Genomic DNA, 18,849 nt, shown 5'->3' on the forward strand with positions numbered 1-18,849 from the left:
TGAAAGACAGGGTCCTGGGTTCATTTTTTGCTGAGTTTAGTTGTTCAACTATTGTCTTTATCTCTTTGAGTCAACTACCCACAACATTTTATGCACTGTAGTGCTAGCTAGCTGTAGCTTATGCTTTCAGTACTATATTAATTCTCTGATCCTTTGATTGGGTGGACAAAATGTCAGTTCAAGAGCTCTGATTTCTATTGAAGTCAATGCATCCAGAGGAGGACGGAAACAAGCTGTCCTCCGGCTACACCATGGTGCTACCCTACAGAGTGCTGTTGAGGCTACTGTAGACCTTCATTGCAAAACAGTGTGTTTTAATCAGTTATTTGGTGACGTGAATATATTTATATAGTTTTATCAAAACATAGCTTTTTTAATGTTTCACTATTTTTTTTTTTTGATGAAATTCCCTGAGGATGGTCCTCCCCTTCCTTCTCTGAGGAGCCTCCACTGGTTGTTGGGCTGGGTTTGGCATGGGTGTATGGAGGGTCCGTGGGTGGCTTTTTACAATTTTTCCAGGGTTCCTCTTGTTTTACTCATTGGTAGGAAAACGTTTGGTCCACATCGGCACTTGGGTACTATATTTATTTAATATTTATTTAATATTATCTGAATCCTATCAATTAAAATGCCCATTTTGGGTGCAATCAATTAGCTTAATTTCCCAGAGATAAAATGAATGCTAGTCTTACCATCTCAGATTGTTCTGAAATTGTTTCTGTAGTTAGAAATAGTTGAGTGTCATGGCTTGCTGAAATGACGATTCATGAGTAAAATGAGACCTCATTGACTTTGTATTGACGTGTTATATTAATTTCACAGAATTATCCCAAAAACAGACACCCTGGCTGGAGCAGGGGTTCCATAGCCTATCATGCAGGTGAGTGTCCTGAGTAATGTAGCGTCTGTTTGTCTGTCCTTCTGCAAGTGTTCCTGCATGATGGCTTGGTTGGTTGTTTGTTTGAATGCATCTGTCTCTGTACCTGCTTGCCATACACTAAACATGTGACTACTGTCGTTTAGCATGATTCTAATTATTGGTCAGACAGACTCCTGCCTTGAGACGTGCACATAAGTCAAACTGTCATACAAATATCCCATAAACCAAATTGTGACACAAATCTCCCATTGATGTCAATGTATGTTGTCTCTAAAGCGATCTTATCCTGGTTTATCTCAAGTTAGAATTCGGCCCACAGTGTCATAGTAGGATGAAAGCTTTCAGTTTATAGGGAGGCAGCAGTCAACCTCATACTGTATAGAACAGAATGTATCCTTCCCAAACTGTATGAAAGGCCTGTGTGGTGTATCTCTTGGCTAACCTATAGAGGGAGGCGGAAAGACAAAGAGAAGTGGTCAAACTCAAAATATCCTACAGTACATAGTGCACTACTTTTGACCAGAGCCCTATGAAGGGAATAAGGTGCCATGTGTGGATCAGCCAGAGACTGAGAGAGAAGCTGAGAGAGGAGTTGTTCAGCATGTATGGTAGGATACCCCGATCAGTGTGTTTCTCTTATGATAAGCCTGTGTGTTTATCACTGCTTCTCTGCCAAAGTGGTGATTAGGTGAAACCCCACCTAGTGATCTCTTCATGTTTCATGTGTTCCATGTCATTGTTTCCATGGGGATACGCCCTTTCTCTTCCTATAATCCACCCTAACGATGAGACACATTCCCCCTGACCTCTGGTTGATAGTCATCCATTCCACTGGCCAGGGAGGTTGAGATGAGGACAAGTGAAGTTTAAGTACATGTTTTGAGGCCAGGCACACCACCCTAATAAGTAATTTTTTTCTCTTAATCATAATATCACAATCAACTTTTACCAGTTGAATGTACACACAAATATAATACTTTTTTGTATTAAAATTGTTCTGACATATTGTATAAAATATGCAAATACGGTCATCTCATTAATAATGCACATACTGTATTTGCATATACCACAAATGCATGTTTCTCGACACTGGATGAAGTCAGCATTAAATATTTGGGTATAAATTTGGTTAAGAAACTCCATGACCGGACTTACTCAGAAAAGATTATGGATAAATACTTTTAAAATCTTTCTGTAAAATACTTTTTTGGCACATTTTACAAGAACAATTGCTCTATAATCTTTGGAGAACAACATATCAACAATTCCCTTTGAATAATTATGGAGAATATATCTATGGATAACACACAAACTTTTGTCAATGTGTAAATGCTTCTGAAGTTTTTGTTGGCATGTGGGAAGAGTGGTTTTCGGGAAACAGCAGTTAAAGACAAGTACACTGAATTTAGCCTACCAATCATCAAACATCTGTTTTGACCCAAAACCATCTTTTCAAAGTAAGTTACTAAATATAGTCCAGTTTGTAACATTCTCTATGAAATGGGCTTTACAATTATGTGTGAAATTATAGATGTGTTATACTGATTATACAAAATATTAAAAACACCAACTCTTTCAATGACACAGACTGACCAGGTGAATCCAGTTGAAAGCTACGATCCCTTATTGATTTCACTTGTGAGGATTTTTAAGCCTTGAGACATGGATTGTGTATATGTGCCATTCAGGGTCAATAGGCAAGACAAAAGATTTAACGGGGTATGGTAGTAGGTGCCAGGCATACCGGTTTGTGTCAAGAACTGCAACGCTGCTGGGTTTTTCACACTTAACAGTTTCTCATGTGTATCAAGAATGTTCCAAGATCCAAAGGACATCCAGCCAACTTGACACAACTGTGGGAAGCATTGGAGTCAACATGGGCCGACATCCCTGTGGAACGCTTTCGACACCTTGTAGAGTCCATGCCCCAACCAACGAATTGAGGCTGTTCTGAGGGCAAAAGTTGTTCCTAACGTTTGGTATACTCAGTGTATGTCCATTTAAAAGCAGTTAAAATTCATGAACACAGGAGTCTCACTCATTTTCAAGTTCTGGGTTGGACTCACTTCCTTGTCATTGCAGGTGATTCATAGAAATAGGACTTTTCTTTTTGCCCTGAACTGACTGAATTTGCATGGAAATGCAGAATGACGGCTCACTCACACACATGCTCTCTCATTCACATACACACGCTCACCCTTTGCTCATAGATCTCTCATTCCTTCCTCTCTCTCAGATGATGGGAAGCTTTTCCAGGGTAGTGGGGTGGGAGACGCCTTTGGCCCTCGCTGTTTTGAGGGGGACGTCATGGGCTGTGGCATCATGTTCCCGCGGGACTACATCCTGGACAGTGGAGGTGAGTTGAACAATAGGCTGCTGCCATCTTATACCGTAAAAACTCCACACTCACATTTGCTGCTTTCTTTTATTCTCCAAAGACATTGTTTGTTTCATGGCTGTCTGTCTCCTAAGTTATGTCTCCTCATCTCCATGTCTATCAATCTGTCTGTGTCTGTCTGACCATATCGGTGTGGTTCCCTCAGATGACAGTGACGACGGGGACTTGGAGGTCTGGCCCAAGCAGCGGCGAGTCCAGAACGAACTGTACATGAACGATGAAGACGAGGAGGAGGATGGGGAAGAGCAGGAGGGGAGTAAAGTCATGGTGAGAGACATATATTTTGTCTACATTAGCAAACCTTCAAACAGGGCCAGGTCATTAGCTCAGTGGGAAGCAGGGGAGAGGAGTTATGACAAATGAGTTATGGGGTTTTAATGTGATACTTGGTTTGATATTGGAGTTGTCAAACAGTAGGCACTGAAGTGGAAATTGGCGGATTTGTGTTGCATTCCTCAATTGATTGAAATGAAATGTAGCCCAACCCTGGTGTGAATATTAACTCACTGTCGCCCCCTTGTGTTGTGCCAGGTGTTCTTCACTAGGAATGGGAAGGTGGTGGGCCGTAGGGAGGTGGCAGTGCCAGCAGGAGGGTTCTACCCTACCATCGGCATGATGAGCACCGGGGAGAAAATCAGGGTTGACCTGCACCCCCTCAGCGGCTGAGAGAGGGTAGCGACATGATGATGATAGACCAATCCCAAGGCTGCTGTAGGGGAGTGTTTGGAGTTATCACTCCAGTGCAGTATCCCTTCGCTTCGCATCACTCCTGGATCCAGCATGTTGCCTGGGATGTCCTACCTCGGTTCAGTTTACTCTGGTTGACTCCTAACATAAAATGAAACTCATCATATGGTAGGAAGATGGATAATATAATACTGCATGGGTGCCTCAAGAAAGTGCTTACTGTTATCATGGCAATAGAAAATACTATAAATGGTTCAAAGGGAGATCATTGGACCAATCCCAGGTCTTTAAGCAGCAATCAGTCAAATCTTATTATCTTAACTCTATTTTGAGATTATTAGGGGAATTCATTCAAAATGCTGTAACATAAAACCCCCCAGCCAAGAAATGCAACTCTCAGGTATGCCAAAATCCAAATGACTGTAACGACTATGACGCTGTGTTATGTTTATTTTTTCTAAGACTCATGATGCCATATCCTTTTATCAAAAGCACTTTATTCTAGATATCGTGGATTATGATGCACTACTTTTTGTTTAGCATTTCTCTGTTCTTTCTCTTTTGGGTTATTTTGTTGACTAATGACAGGTTTAAATGAAATACTTGATCAACAACATTTTGTATTTGTTTTGATTCATCAACTGTAATAACAGAACTGTACTCAAGAAAGCAATATGCTAAATTATTGCATTTTATGATTTCAAAAGGGAAGACCATGCACTGTTCTCACAAATGTTCCTTACAGAGTACCATTTCATTTCATATTAATCACCAATTAGGTTCATTTAATCTTACAGATCATAGATAAGAATGCGTCACCTATAAATTGTGCAATTGAATGCAATGTTTAAATACCTAACTAAAGATGAGAATCTATTTCTATACAACGGCCCGCTTTGTGTGATTTTTATTTTCACAACATGTAATTTGGCTAATTGAGCCCGGGATTGAATCGGGTCTGTTAGATCCTTACTGTGATTATTTTAGACTATTTTAATTGAAAACAAACATATGTAGCTTCTAAGCAAAGAGCAATTTCTCAAGCAAGAATTTTGCTAGGACTGTTGGAGTGGTCAGGGTAAAACTGAAAACTAGCTGTTATTGGTAGAAAGGTTTGGAACTCTATCTTATTGGTCTATTAACTAATTTACCGCCCGATGATGTCACCAGGCAGGGCAAAACTCCATCCCATCAAAACGTCAAGCAGTCTTTTCAAACAGCTCTTACACTGAAAGAGCATTATCATTTTCACAATATTATTCCAAACTGTGTGGAAATATACAGTACCAGTCAAAAGTTTGGACTGGTACTGTTTGGGTTTTTCTTTATTTTTTAAACTATTTTCTACATTGTAGAATAATAGTTAAGACATCAAAACTATGAGAACACATATGGAATCATGTAACTGAAAAAGTGTTAAATCAAAATATATTTTATATTTGAGATACTTCAAAGTAGCCACCCTTTGCCTTGATGACAGCTTTGCACACTCTTGGTATTCTCTCAACCAGCTTCATGAGGAAGTCACCTTGAATGCATTTCAATTAACAGGTGTGCCTTGATAAAGTTATTTCTTAATACGTTTCAGCCAATCAGTTGTGTTGTGACAAGGGATGGGTGGTAGCCCTATTTGGTAAAAGACCAAGTCCATATTATGGCAAGAACAGCTCAAATAAGCAAAGAGAAATGACAGTCCATTACTTTAATACACAAAGGTCAGTCAATCTGGAAAATGTCAAGAACCTTAAATGTTTATTCAAGTGCTATGATGAAACTGGCTCTCATGAGGACCGCCACAGGAAAGGAAGACCCAGAGTTACCGCTGCTGCAGAGGATAAGTTCATTAGTTACCAGCCTCAGAAATTGCAGCTCAAATAAATGCTTCACAGAGTTCAAGTAAACACACATTTCAACATCAACTGTTCAGAGGAGACTGCATGAAATCAGGCCTTCATGGTCGAATTGCTGCAAAGTAACCACGAAAAGGACACCAATAAGAGACTTGCTTGGGCCAAGAAACACAAGGACATTAGACCGGTGGAAATCTGTCCTTTGGTCTGATGAGTCCAAATTTTAGATTTTTGGTTCCAACCGCCATGTCTGTGACACAAAGTAGGTGAACGGATGATCCCCGCATGTGTGGTTCCCACCGTGAAGCATGGAGGTGGTGGTGGTGTGATGGTGCTTTGCTGGTGACACCGTCTGTGATGTATTTAGAATTCAAGGCACACTTAACCAGCATGGCTAGCGTAGCGATACGCCATCCCATCTGGTTTGCGCTGACTGGGACTATCATATGTTTTTCAACAGGACAATGACCCAACACACCTCCTGGCTGTGTAAGGGCAATTTGACCAAGGACAGTGATGCATCAGATGACCTGGCCTCCACAATGACCCGACCTCAACCCAATTGAGATGGTTTGGGATGAGTTGGACAGCAGAGTGAAGGAAAATCAGCCAACAAGTGCTCAGCATATGTGGGAACTCCTTCAAGACTGTTGGAAAAGCATTCCAGGTGGAGCTGGTTGAGAGAATGCAAAGAGTGTGCAAAGCTCTCGTCAAGGCAAAGAGTGGCTACTTTGAAGAATATAAAATAGATTTAGATTTGTTTAACACTTTTGGTTACTACAATTCCATATTTGTTGTTTCATAGTGGATGTCTTCACTGTTAATGTAAAAATAAAAAAACTCTTGAATGAGGGGTGTCAACTTTTGATTGGTAATGTATTTAAAAACCAGGAAAATCTAGTTTTTGACTGCACTGGGCCTTTAAAAAGCTGCACAGTCTACAAGGTCGATCGGATTGAATCCCAGCCTTAGGTCATGTACTGAAACAAGACAACAGATGTATCAATGATAGACCATTTTATTTATTTCAAACATACTTTTGATTTAAAATGTCAAGATACGAAAAAGGTTTGGTCCTCCTTAAAGTAAGGTATAAAACATAAGGGTAAGTTTAACAATTGTGCATTTATCCAATTTTCAAAATTCATTACAAAATAGGATGCTTTTAAAACCATTCAAAACATGCACTGTGTCAAAGGACAACTAAAAACATAAATCCAGGAAGGTAAAGGACACAAAGACTCAAAGTACACTGTTGGTTTACTCGGCCAAGATCAATTTACCACATTCTATCACAAGCCTTTTTTGATTCTCAAGTATTATCAAAGAGATGAAGCGACTGCTTGTGATCATTTTAGAACGTCTCTTCTCCTATTATCCATCGGGCAGTGGTATGGACTAGTCCACTTAAGTACCTGTGAAGCAAAGGCTATATAAGCACCTGATTTGCAAATACAAACATGTATATTTATTTGACAGGCTTTCCTGTCAAAAGTCCTTAGTCTTTCTTCATCAAAAAAAAAAAGTGTTGACAAAAGATAATTTCCAGTTTAGAGAATGATATGGCCGATGTAACCTTTCCTAGATTATATAAAAGATGTCATATATATCGTAACTGTACTTACTTCCAGTTTAAAAAAAGACAGACCAGCCTGAACCAGTGTAAAAAACAAATAGGCTACAATCTACCGCTCCCTTCTATCAGGCTCCCTCAGAAAACAAAAGAATCAGGCTATTTGGTTTTATGTAGTGTAGTAAGACTGATTTATTGCTAACTTTCCTATTGTGAATGAAACAAACAAACAAATCAAAATGATCACAGATTGCACCCAAGCAGAGAAAAATTCAACAAGTGGGTCCCCATGGTTTTATCCCTGCACTTTTAAAATCTCCCTGGGTTATATATGGTGGACGGGGAGTACTGGGGACAGAATGTGTTGGTGTGTATCCAGTCTAAATCCAGCCAGATTCAGAGTGGAGTGTCTGTTCAGACATCATCTTCCTCCTCCTCTTCCTCATAGTAGCGGTTCCTCTTGATCATCTCCTCTACGGTGAGCTGCTCCCCCTCGCCCCCCTCCTCCTCGCCCTCCCAGAAGCCCACGTCCTGGGAGCTGCGGTTGTGTTTGGGCTGCGGGGACGGAGAGGCACTTTGGCATTTCAGAGAAGCCCCTTCTATTTCCTTGCCTCTCTCCATCGGCTCTTCTCTCTCCTCCTGTGCCGCCGGCAGACTCTCTACCTCCTCCTCGGAGCTGGTCTCTCCATTCACTACACTGCCGATGGGCGGGGCGGGCTTGCACTCCTTTTTGTCCTCCTGCCTTACCTCTCTCTCCCTCTGGGGTTTGGGTTCTGGTTCCTTAGGCATGGAGTGGCTGTCCTCCAGTGACCCCCTCCTATCCAGCAGGGATTTGAGGGGCCGGCGGGGCTCCCGTGGCCCAAGGGCATTGGTGGTGAGGCTGGGGGCCACCGAGAAAGGCCGACTTCGCTCCTTCAGAGACGAGCTCCTCCTCAGGCTCTTCAGCTCGGACCTGTCGTGGCTCAGGGTGGACGATGACACCTCGCCCTCTGGGGGCCACTTGGCTCTCCAGGGCCGGCTCACACCACTACCAGCCTCCATAATTTGAGAGGTACCAGCATCGCTGTCAGCAGGAGGGGGCCAGGCAACCCTCAGCTTGCGGGCCTCTGGGACTTTCTCGGCACTGGAGAGTTTCTCAGTGGAGGGGTGTGGCTGCGTGTCTCCAGAGAGGCAGTCAGGTCCGTCACCTTGGCTAGGGGAGACTCCTCCACTGTGGGGCTGGGCTGCTTGTCTGACGAGGCTGGATGGGACACCACCGCCACTCTTTCTGCCTGCTCCTTTGGCTTCTTCTCCACCTCCCGGTCTACTCCCTCTTCCTCCTCCTCCTCTCCCTCGGCACGGGGTGTCCACAGTTCCTTGTGGGGCCGGTGGCCGAAGCCTTCGTCGTAGTTGCCTTTGGCCTTGAACAGCTGGCTGAAGTGGGGCTTGCAGTAGACATTGCCGTGCAGAGAGGCGTAGTTTCCCAGACTGAACAGCAGAGGGCAGCAAAGAACCAGACAAATATACTTTAGATACATGCAGACACAAGACACCGGTTACTGAAAGCAGTACTGGATTTACTTGACATTTCATACAATTGTACATTCAAAAGTAATGTTCCTCCAATTTATACGGCTTGTGATAATTTTTATTAAAAAGCATTTTGTAAATATACTGTATTATGATGCATGATACACAATACTGTTTTTGAATGTTCTTTCTCCTATGGTTTCTAAATGTTTTGGAATGGGAAATTTGTATAACGTTATTTAAAGTGTCCCGTGGGGTGCGAGTGTCACAAGTACCTGAGCTTGGTGTTGCAGTGCAGACAGCGGAAGCAGGAGGTGTGGAAGATCTGGGTGTTAGCCACCAGCCTCTCCAATGGGTACACCGTCTTCAGGCATGCAATGCACGTCTCCCTCACGGGCAGGCAGAACTTCTACACACAGACACTAAGAATTTACCTTTCATACACTGCATTGTGTTTGTCGGAAACAAGTCTTGTCGTCATAGCGGTCCTATTGATTTCCTTGATTGAATACATGTTGTACGTGTCATTGTGATGGAGGTGATGGAGGGGACTCACCCTGGCTGCCTTGGGCGGGTCACTGTGGGCTGAGGAAGGAGAAGAGGTACTATCCTTAGAGGTAGGTGTGTCCATGCCATCACCTGAAAAAGACCAAACACACAACATACCAGTGAGACTACAGGGACTCCATCTTGGCTGCAGAGGAAGTCAGTATCACAATTGGGCAAAGCAATAACAAAAAAAGGGAGCCTGGCTTTTCACATAAAAATTATTGAGACGAGCGAGATGCCTAGACACAGAGCAGTAACTCAGGGTAACAAGCCAGTCGGGGTTCCACCCCGCTCTGCCCTTTAACACAGAGGACCAATCAGAGCAGCTGGGTGCGGTTCTGTCCTCAGCATCCCCAGCCGAGAGCTGTGGGGGATGACATCATGGGAGATAGGGAAATTAAAGAGGACTCACCATTGGTCTCTTCTACAGCAACTTTTCTGCTGTAGGTCTCTAAAGCCTGGCTCTGAGAGAAAAAGAGAGAAAACCCATCAGCAAATCAAATAGCTTGTTCACCCATGTACAATTGTACATAAAAATCTATATGAAAGAGTTTACTGCCACTGTGTATTCATGTTTTAAAGCAGGATCTTTAGGGCACTTCTAGGAGTTTATTTACTTACTGCACACCTGCTTTCATTGGTTTACAGTTATCAGTTTAAACGCTGCTCCCCTATGCAATTAACTAATCTTCACACAGTGTGTCGTTTATTTCACAGACTCACACTGCATGTCCCCTCTGTCGCTACACACCTCAACACCAAATGTCTCAGACGCGCCACACGCACGCACACACACAGACACGCGCGTAGGTACTGACCACAGCCACACCACTAGGGGGCACATTCTCCTTGAGGCTGCCGTCCTCTCGCTCTGACTGACTGGCCTGCAGACGAACAGAGAGGTCGTTCAGTAAAAGAACAGTGACAAAATGATGTTTTAGGATATAGAAAATATATTTAGCAAAATATGTGAACTAAGATCTGTCTTTCTTTGACATTACACTTTTCCCATGTACACTATCCTTACATTAGCCTTAGATGTGGTGAGACCAAAACTTCTGGACTATTAAACAAGAGGATCACTTTCTAAAAAATATTTTTTAGGTCTGGTGACTGAGTCCACAGTGTCTCTAGCTTCTCTTAAACTAAGGAGAGAGGAGTGTTTACAAGACAACCGACCAAAATCCCACTATTTTATCATGCATACCAGAAAGCTGGTATAAAAAAAGCAGGCATCTGAAAGGGGTAGGGGTCAAAAACAGTCAATTAACACCCACCTAAAGACCTAGTCATGATTCCTGCATTTGCACAGACCCTGTAACCAAAGTACAGGTATTGGGTCTGTGTGAATGGTTCTCTGCTTTTTTGCACTTCAATTGTTTAACACCTCCCTAATTTGACATCTAAACAGCCCCCATGGTTTAACACTCCCCACACCTTCCACTGTGCCCGTTACCCACTGGTATGTTGAAAAGGGAAAAGTGGTAAATAAGGCTGTTTGAAAGGGGGCCATATAAAACATTGCCTTATGTATATTTTTTACAGGTAATATACCACATCTTCTGTACGAAATGGGTATAATAAATACAAACACACACAAACTCACAGTGCGTGCTAGTGGGCCCTTTTTGGTAAGGGCTGACTGGTACTTGGCCATTCTTTCCTTCAGGGAGGTGGTCTCCAGAACTCGGTCAGAGGATAACACTGCGGGGGACAACAAAACAAAAATCACACACACAGGTTAGCATCTAGAAGGTTTCTTGATCCGGATCCCCCACCTAGCTCTGCTGCAATGTTGTCAGAAGTCACTAGCCTACATTAGCTGCTATGAAGAAGAAAAACAGGGGTAACGATATATAAACACTGCCAAAAGTTGACTTGAGTAAATAAAGCTGGTCTTTTTCGATGAAGCAGTGTTGGCACTATGAATTGACACACTGTTCTGCCTCAATTCAAGCACGGCCGTTATCATGCACCCGTGAATGTACACATTGTGTTCTCATCTGTAACCTTCGTGGCTATTATAACTGCAGTGGGCACCTCTCTGCATGGGATCCTTTTGTCAGTTTAGTGCCTAGTAGTGATATCAGATACTGTGCCCTCAGAATGTGATTGCACTATATGGGTCTAGTGCAAATGTGTGTGTGTGTGTGTGTGTGTGCCCGTGCTCATGTATTACCTCCTATTCTCTGGTCCATGTCCTCGGAGGAGCTGCTGTGTAGTCCCGTGCTCACCTGGATGATAACATAGGGGTCAAGGGTCAGGGTTCAGTTTATTACACAACCTCAGACAAGGACTGTCCAATGTCCTCACCGCCACCCCAACAACCACAGTCTCCTCCTGCTTTCTCCACAACTGTCTCTCTATGCCTTTGTAGTTAGTCAGCCTCTGCTTTTATTTTTTTTGAGCCCATCTCTACACTCAGACAACCCCATCATTGGTCACATTTGACCACCCCCACGACTCATCACAACTTCCCCCTATCTCACAATGGTTTGGCCCATCGACATCAAAACCAGCTCCTGCATATCCTTTACATTACAATGAGCCATTGATGGTTGCTTACACAAACTCCTATTCACACTGGCACAAACACACCCATTGGGGCATCTGCCATTTCCCCCGACACCTTGCTCTAGACCTAATCAAATAACAAGCATTCCCATCAGTGATGAATGTAATTTGCCCAGAGAGACTCTGAAAGCAGTAAGGAACACTTTACTGTTGAACACCAAAACAAATTCACCAAATATCTATTGTGTCCAGGTTTCAGAAGAAGCTCAATTGTCTCAAGTTGCTGAAATGTTTCTAACTTGAACAAGATGGTGAATTTACTGCAGTCGGCTAATCTTGGACAGCAGATGCAATGAAATTCTACAGCTAAAATCAACCCGTATGTTTTAAAGAAAGCATTAAGCATAATATGTAGTTCATCATGGAAAAGAAACAAATATGACAAGAAAAAACAACTTCAGACGCTAAAATACTTCTAGCACCACCCAACGGGTCTGTTAACCATGTAACCAACCACATCATGACTTACCATATGGTAAAGGGAGACACACACCCCTACACACTACTGCAGGGATCATCAACTAGATTTAGCCGCGGGCCAATTTTTTTCTGGAGCGGTTGGTCAGGGTGCCGGAACATAATTACACTTCATTTGTAGACTGCAAATTGACTGCAGGAAGCCCAAAACTGACATATTTGACTAAAACATCATCATTTCAAACCTTGCTTATCAATGGCTCATTGTAATGTAAAGGATAGCATCACACATAGTATCTCTCTAATATGTGTGAGAATACTTTGGAACAGATTTCCTAAATTAAAATCACTTGAAACTAATTTGCTGGTGTTTTTACAGTCTTGCATCCATCAACAAATGTGTTTTTTAAATAAACAGTTGCACAGAAAACTTGGGGGTCCAAATAAAATCCCATATGGGCCAAATTCAGACCGCAGCCTGCCAGTTGGGGAACCCTGCACTACTGTATGTACACATTAGCGTGCGGACACATGTACACAGCGTTAATCCCCTAATAAGCTCAAGAGGCAGAGCCATTGTCAGACAGGACCGTCTGTCCCCCCACCAACTCCACCATGACACAGCCATTTTACTCACCAATACACACAACTGAAAACACATAACAAGTAGGCTATACACATACTTAACACACTCCTCTCTCACCTTAACCTACAAAACACTGAAGATGCCCTATTACAATGCCATAAGAATGTACAGGCTAGTCACCACAGGGGGGCTAGGGAGAAGGGACACTGTTCAAACACAGACAAGCGGCCCAGTGAGGGGATCAAGGTTAAAGGGATACTTCAGGATTTTGGCAATGATGTCCTTACTCAACTTCCCCAGAATCAGATGAACTTGTGGATACATATAGACTTCCAGTCATTGCATTAACACTAGTTAGCATCGGCTTGTGAAACTACCTCTAACTTCCTTCATACTGGACACAGAGACATACAAATGGTATCCACGAGTTCATCCGACTCTAGGGAAGTAGATAAATGGCCTCATTGCTAAAATCCCGAAGTATCCGTTAGAGTCGAAGTTACACAACAACAAAACATCCCCATCAAAATCTGTCAGTTTAAGGTAGAGATGTTTTTTGTTGCATTGGATGCATCTCAATCCACCACATCCACTTATGTCGCACTTCTGCATCTGAGGTGAAAGGTGGCAGAAAGTGGTGTATTTCAGACCATGAGACATCCCGAAAATCCGTCTAACACAAACGTCTGTAGCGTCCGAACGGTTTAACGCACAAACTACTCCTCTATGGACTAACTACTACTCTACTCTATGGAAAGGGGCACAATGGTGCTCTCCGTTTTGCTCTACGACCCCCACAAGTGTAACCGGTATTGGATTTTAAAAAATAAAAAAATTAATGGAAGTAGAAGGTTGTTTTGTGCCTGCCCCCAAAAAAGTGGTTAAACGTGGTTAAATGTGTAAAAAAAAAAAAATACAAAATATGTGTTTTTTAATTATCGCCTAGATTTCGGACAGACACTTCAAAATCTTGTTTCTTATGATTTCTTTTTTGCCATTTATGGATGTTATTCAATGCATTTCCATGGGCTTTAGTAGTAAAGGTCAAAATCATTTGTATTGTTTTTGATACCTCAAAGGGGTACTAAAATTCTAAATGAAATATCTAAAAGATCCATCTTAAACCAACTCCATCTGTCAGTTTAGCCCCCCCCCCCCCCGCCTTACACTCTACAGAATTAACAAACACGAGCGTGTGTGTGTGTTTATTACAGCCCACTGATGTGTAAACCAGATGGTCAGGCTTAAGCAGTAATCCTGGATACAGATGAGTGGAGGAGGGATCTGGCCAATTAATACAGACTGGGCCTTCTGGAGTCAGCCATAGCCAAGACAATAACGTTTTACATTGTACTTGTGGATTGAAGCTACAAGGTGTCCATAATGTTATGTATTGAAAGGCCATTTCCTAGTTCACTCAAAATATTGCTCATACAAAATGTTTTACAAGAGAGTGTGATGTTATGTTAGAGCAGAGGACAGCGATACGGCCTGTAGTTCACCGAGGACAGGTTGAGACAGGACCAACTGATTCCACTGCAAATCAAACTGTGTGCCAGCAGCTAAATATTGGGCTAAATCGACCAAAACAACAGCCAAGCAGAGAGGCATGACTCATTTTAAAGAGAGGACAAGCATGTAATATACACAATTGATCAAACAGGCTAAACCTCCTACCTTTTTCAAGCAAGCGTGAATTGAATGTGTAGTCTACACAATGTGCTGTAGTCTCAAACTGTTCTTTGCATGTGCAAATGGTCTAACCAAGTAACTATGGTAACAAGAATCATTTAAAAAAAACACCAAGCCATGTTTTGAATATTGTGGTAGTAGAGAAGGCTAATGCCAGTGACAAGCAGTACAGGGTGTAGTTGATTTGGGTGACAGCCAGGTAGAGAAACAGAGCCTTATCTGCCCCATCTAAACCTTGTGTGTCCAGGACCCATTACAGCTCATACAGTTACAAACGAGGGCTATCGAAAAACAGGAGAGACAAAGAGAAAAGGTGGAATACAAAGAGTAAAAGAGACCTAGAAACAAGGAGTGTGTGAGAGGTTATAAAGAGAAAGAACGACAGAAAAAGAGGCGTAGAACTAAGGAGAGAGGGAAGGAGAGAGAGGGAACGTACTGCGAGTCTTTTGATTGGAGAGAGAGAGAGAAAGGAGTTTGTGTTCTGTAGGAGCAGGGTTTGTTGGCCTCTAGTGATTTGGTTGGGGGGGGGGGTGCATACCACTTCCATGACATCACTGCTGTAAGATGGTATCAGCCCAGAGCATGCACTGAGCTAAAGCTGGGGCAGGGCAGGGGGGACACAAGCTGAGGCAAGGCAGGGGGGGAAACACTAATGTATGTATGTATGTATGTATGTATGTGAGTGAGTGAGTGAGTGAGTGAGTGAGATGGAGCATGTGTGTTTGTACACCTGGAGACGCAGCTCCTCCACCCACGCACAGCCCCACCTCCGCTCTAGTCAGCTGAAATGCACTGGCGTAGCGATAAGGGCTTTTGTGAGCATGTATAGAGGAAACACACCGAGTAGTGAGCACAGCTCTCAGACCAAGACGAATCGAGGTCGACCTCCTACTGTCTGTCACTCCCCTCTTAAAACCCTGCCAGTAAATTCAGCAGAAGTCCAGAAGCATGGCCATTGTGGCAGGCCTCGTCTGACTGAATGGCTAAGAGGACAAAGACTACAACACTACCACTGTTCTCAGACCAGTCTCCCTGAGGAGACACTGGGGGAATTTCCAACATGTAGAACTAAGTATTGCTAGTGGTCATCATGAACACACTTAACAAAGAGATGAACACCAAGGCGTGGTGGCAAACTCACTCCAGTCTGAGTCGGACTCCACAGTCTTGCTTCTCCACCTGGACCATGCATCAACACCGGGCTGGCTAAGCTAAGGTAGCCTACACCAGAGACCACCAGGAATATACAAAGTATTATGGTCTCAGAGTCACACATTTTTACTCAACTTTTACCAGATGAGAAAACTGAGGAAACTGAAAAATAGGAGAAGCAGAAGTGCACAGAGGAGAGCAATCTTGTGTGATGCTGAGAGAAGAGGTGGGGTGGGGGCCATGAGGGGTGAATACCTAACTGAAGGAGAATGACAGGACACAGAGTGGGAGGGAGAATTCCTATGGTGGGTCTTTGAAGAGAAAGACGAGGAATGCGGGTATATTCGTGACCCTGGGGTATTATGGTATGTGTGTACACTAAAAAGGAGAAGGTTGTTTAGGAGCAGATAAGGGCAGTGTGGAGAACTGAAACGTAGAAACCTTTTGAGGGGACAGAAAGAATGTGACTGAAGGGTTGAGTTAATTAGACAGTAATGGGACAGAGGGCCAGGTCGTTAATATTGGCCACTTAATGGCTGACTTCTCTCTGCTAATATCGGAGGAGCCACAGGAGACCCTCCCTCAGTGTCTGGCGCAAAGTATTTCACTTCTCAACTGGGGCGGCGTCTTCGTCAGGTCAGTGCATGTATGCATGTTTTGAGTTTCTTGGCCTCTAATATGAGTAGGTAAGCTAGTTTTAGCAAGTATCCTCTACACATGTGTGCGTGTGGTGTGTGTGTTTCTGAGTGAATGGGTGTTCTGTCTGTACTTAGTGATGCACACTGAGACACACAGTAGTCCTCAGGGTGCCTTTATGAAGTCAGACGGGGCTTGTTGAAAGGCACGAATGCATCAGGTACCAAGGCATGTGACTGCTAGCATGACTACACTCCAAAGGAAGGCACCGTGAAACTGTCTGGCTGTGCAACAGACCAGGGTTCAGCTGCATCCCAGCTGGATATGGGGGGGGGCTAACCAATCACACACAGTCAGATGACTGACCTGACCCCACAAGCATAATGAGCAGCTACATGTTGAGGAAGATGCCAAGAGATGGGGTGAGAGAATCCATAGAGCAGAGAGGGGGGATACTGTGTAGAACAGTGGTTCCCAAACGTTTTCACTCAGGGCTCCCCCTTCCATCATTGAGGAACACTGCCGATGTACTAGCCAATTTCGAGGTTGCACCTTGTGCATTCTTCTATTACCCCCCAACCCAGGGGAAACACCCCAGAGTTTGGAAACCACTTTTGTAGAGGGATACATACCCACAGTGTGTGTCTGCCTGAATGAAAACGTTTTTGAGTAAAATGTGTGTGTGAGTCTTTATCAGTCTTACCCTTCTCTTGGCGCCCTCTCCCTTCTCAAACATCATCTTCAGGCTGTTGAGAGGCACGCTGGGTTTCTCAACGGGGCTGCAGGGGCTGGGTGGCGCCACCTTATCTTCCACCTGCATCAGCCCTTCCTCCTCCTCCTCCTCTCCCTCACTTGGCCGCTGATCTTCTCTCTCCATCCTTCTCTCCGCTCCTTCCTTGGCTATAGCTGCTGAAGGATACTGGATACTGTCTTGACTACCCTGAGTGCCCGGGGATCCTGGGGATTTGGCTGGGGGGCGGTGCTCAGTCGGTGGCACTGGTTTGGGTACAGCTGGGGGGATAAGGCGGGCGCGGGGTGGGCCGGCTGGTAGCAGGGAGGGTTTGTCTTGGCGAGGTGCCGGCTGCTCCCAGCGCTTCTTCAGAACACTCAGGTTCCCTGAACGCAGAGTGGGAGGCAGGCTCTCCACCGACTGCCAGGAAGACAAGAGAAGATTAGAGAATGGTCAACTGGAAGAATGTCTTGAAGTTACTGACTGACTGATGCAACGTCCTGAAATAGGTTACATCGACTGAAAAGTTAACCACCATGTAAACTGCACTGAGGTAAGTGTGTGTAAGAGTAGTCTCGTATGAGAAACTGTAAGAATACCAAAATACAGTACCATTTCTAACAGTTTGCAATAATACAAATAGTCACAGTCTAATCTTTCAACCGTGTGGAATGAAACTATTATCAACAAAAGTCATCAAAAGTTGCTTCTAACATTCTACTTCTACCAGTCAATCATGTCCAGTATTATGTCACCCAACTTCAAGCACCCAGACTGCAACCAAATTAAACAGGAAAAAAATATAGGAAAAATCTCAAGTTCATAACTCTGTCAGAGTTTTCTTCCCGAGGCCACAGTGGGAAAAGACTGCGGACAGTGGTAGTTACTGACGTGGAAGAAAAGCGAGATTAGATGAGCAGCTGTTCAACCAGCCACGAGAGTAGCTGGCTGAAGTCAGAGCAGGCAACTATCAGCTGCTGCACAGTCCACTCCACAGTGGCATACAAAGTCTTGGCTCAAGATGGAGACAGAGCAGGACTGAACACGGAGATCTCGTTCTCAACCATATTCCATTCTGTGGAAACCTACCTTAACTTTTCCTGAAAGTACAGGAAGTGTTCTCTGCTCTGCTAGGCTTAACCGTCCATTAAGCTCCCAACTCGTAACTTACGGCGAGCAGCTAGCTGAACTACTGTGGGACAACAATACTCCACTATGTGATGTCATTCACTGATCTTCATTAGAAGATACGGAAATGAATGCCCGCTTGTAAAACGGTCGGTTTAATACGGGGAACTTCTGAAAGGTATATGAAACAATACGGCCCTTTGAAAGTAGAACAGAGACAACTAATGAACTTAGTTTACATGGGGTACTCAATGTTCCTTTCAAGGAACCGCACTGGGCTATGGTACACAGAGCTCAACTCAGTAAAAAGTATCTAGTCACACCCAGGAAGAAGAGTAACAATATGTCATCTATATGGTCAAAACGACATCCATGAGACGAGCTCCAATCAGTAGGTAACCATCAACATTCACAACGCCCTAACAAAGAACAAACCTGATTTTTCCCTTCAACGTGATAATGAGGTGGTCAACCATATAGCAGTGGAC

General features: G+C 43.7%; 2 protein-coding genes across 4 annotated transcripts in view; one reads left to right on the top strand and one right to left on the bottom strand.

Moving 5' to 3' along the window:
• Positions 1 to 6,675, top strand: part of LOC135539884 (SPRY domain-containing protein 3-like) — a 63,225-nt gene extending 56,550 nt beyond the window's left edge. For 2 of the 3 annotated variants that reach the window (XM_064966080.1, XM_064966079.1), the window contains 4 exons: positions 823 to 880; positions 3,117 to 3,236; positions 3,424 to 3,545; positions 3,810 to 6,675. In XM_064966080.1, the coding sequence (XP_064822152.1) occupies positions 823 to 880; positions 3,117 to 3,236; positions 3,424 to 3,545; positions 3,810 to 3,944 (435 nt within the window). In that variant the 3' untranslated portion in view covers positions 3,945 to 6,675. The remainder of the gene's footprint in view (positions 1 to 822; positions 881 to 3,116; positions 3,237 to 3,423; positions 3,546 to 3,809) is intronic. The other variant, XR_010455672.1, reaches the window with a different exon arrangement.
• A 140-nt stretch (positions 6,676 to 6,815) lies between these two features.
• LOC135539883 (LIM domain and actin-binding protein 1-like) overlaps positions 6,816 to 18,849 on the bottom strand; it is a 28,537-nt gene continuing 16,503 nt past the window's right edge. Inside the window, 9 exon segments of the mRNA XM_064966078.1 lie at positions 6,816 to 8,533; positions 8,536 to 8,855; positions 9,173 to 9,306; positions 9,454 to 9,536; positions 9,859 to 9,910; positions 10,265 to 10,330; positions 11,053 to 11,150; positions 11,626 to 11,680; positions 17,207 to 17,653. Of these exon segments, the coding sequence (XP_064822150.1) occupies positions 7,803 to 8,533; positions 8,536 to 8,855; positions 9,173 to 9,306; positions 9,454 to 9,536; positions 9,859 to 9,910; positions 10,265 to 10,330; positions 11,053 to 11,150; positions 11,626 to 11,680; positions 17,207 to 17,653 (1,986 nt within the window). The 3' untranslated portion in view covers positions 6,816 to 7,802.

Source organism: Oncorhynchus masou, chromosome 5 (genome assembly GCF_036934945.1).
Source record: "Oncorhynchus masou masou isolate Uvic2021 chromosome 5, UVic_Omas_1.1, whole genome shotgun sequence".
In the NCBI taxonomy this organism is placed as follows: domain Eukaryota; kingdom Metazoa; phylum Chordata; class Actinopteri; order Salmoniformes; family Salmonidae; genus Oncorhynchus; species Oncorhynchus masou.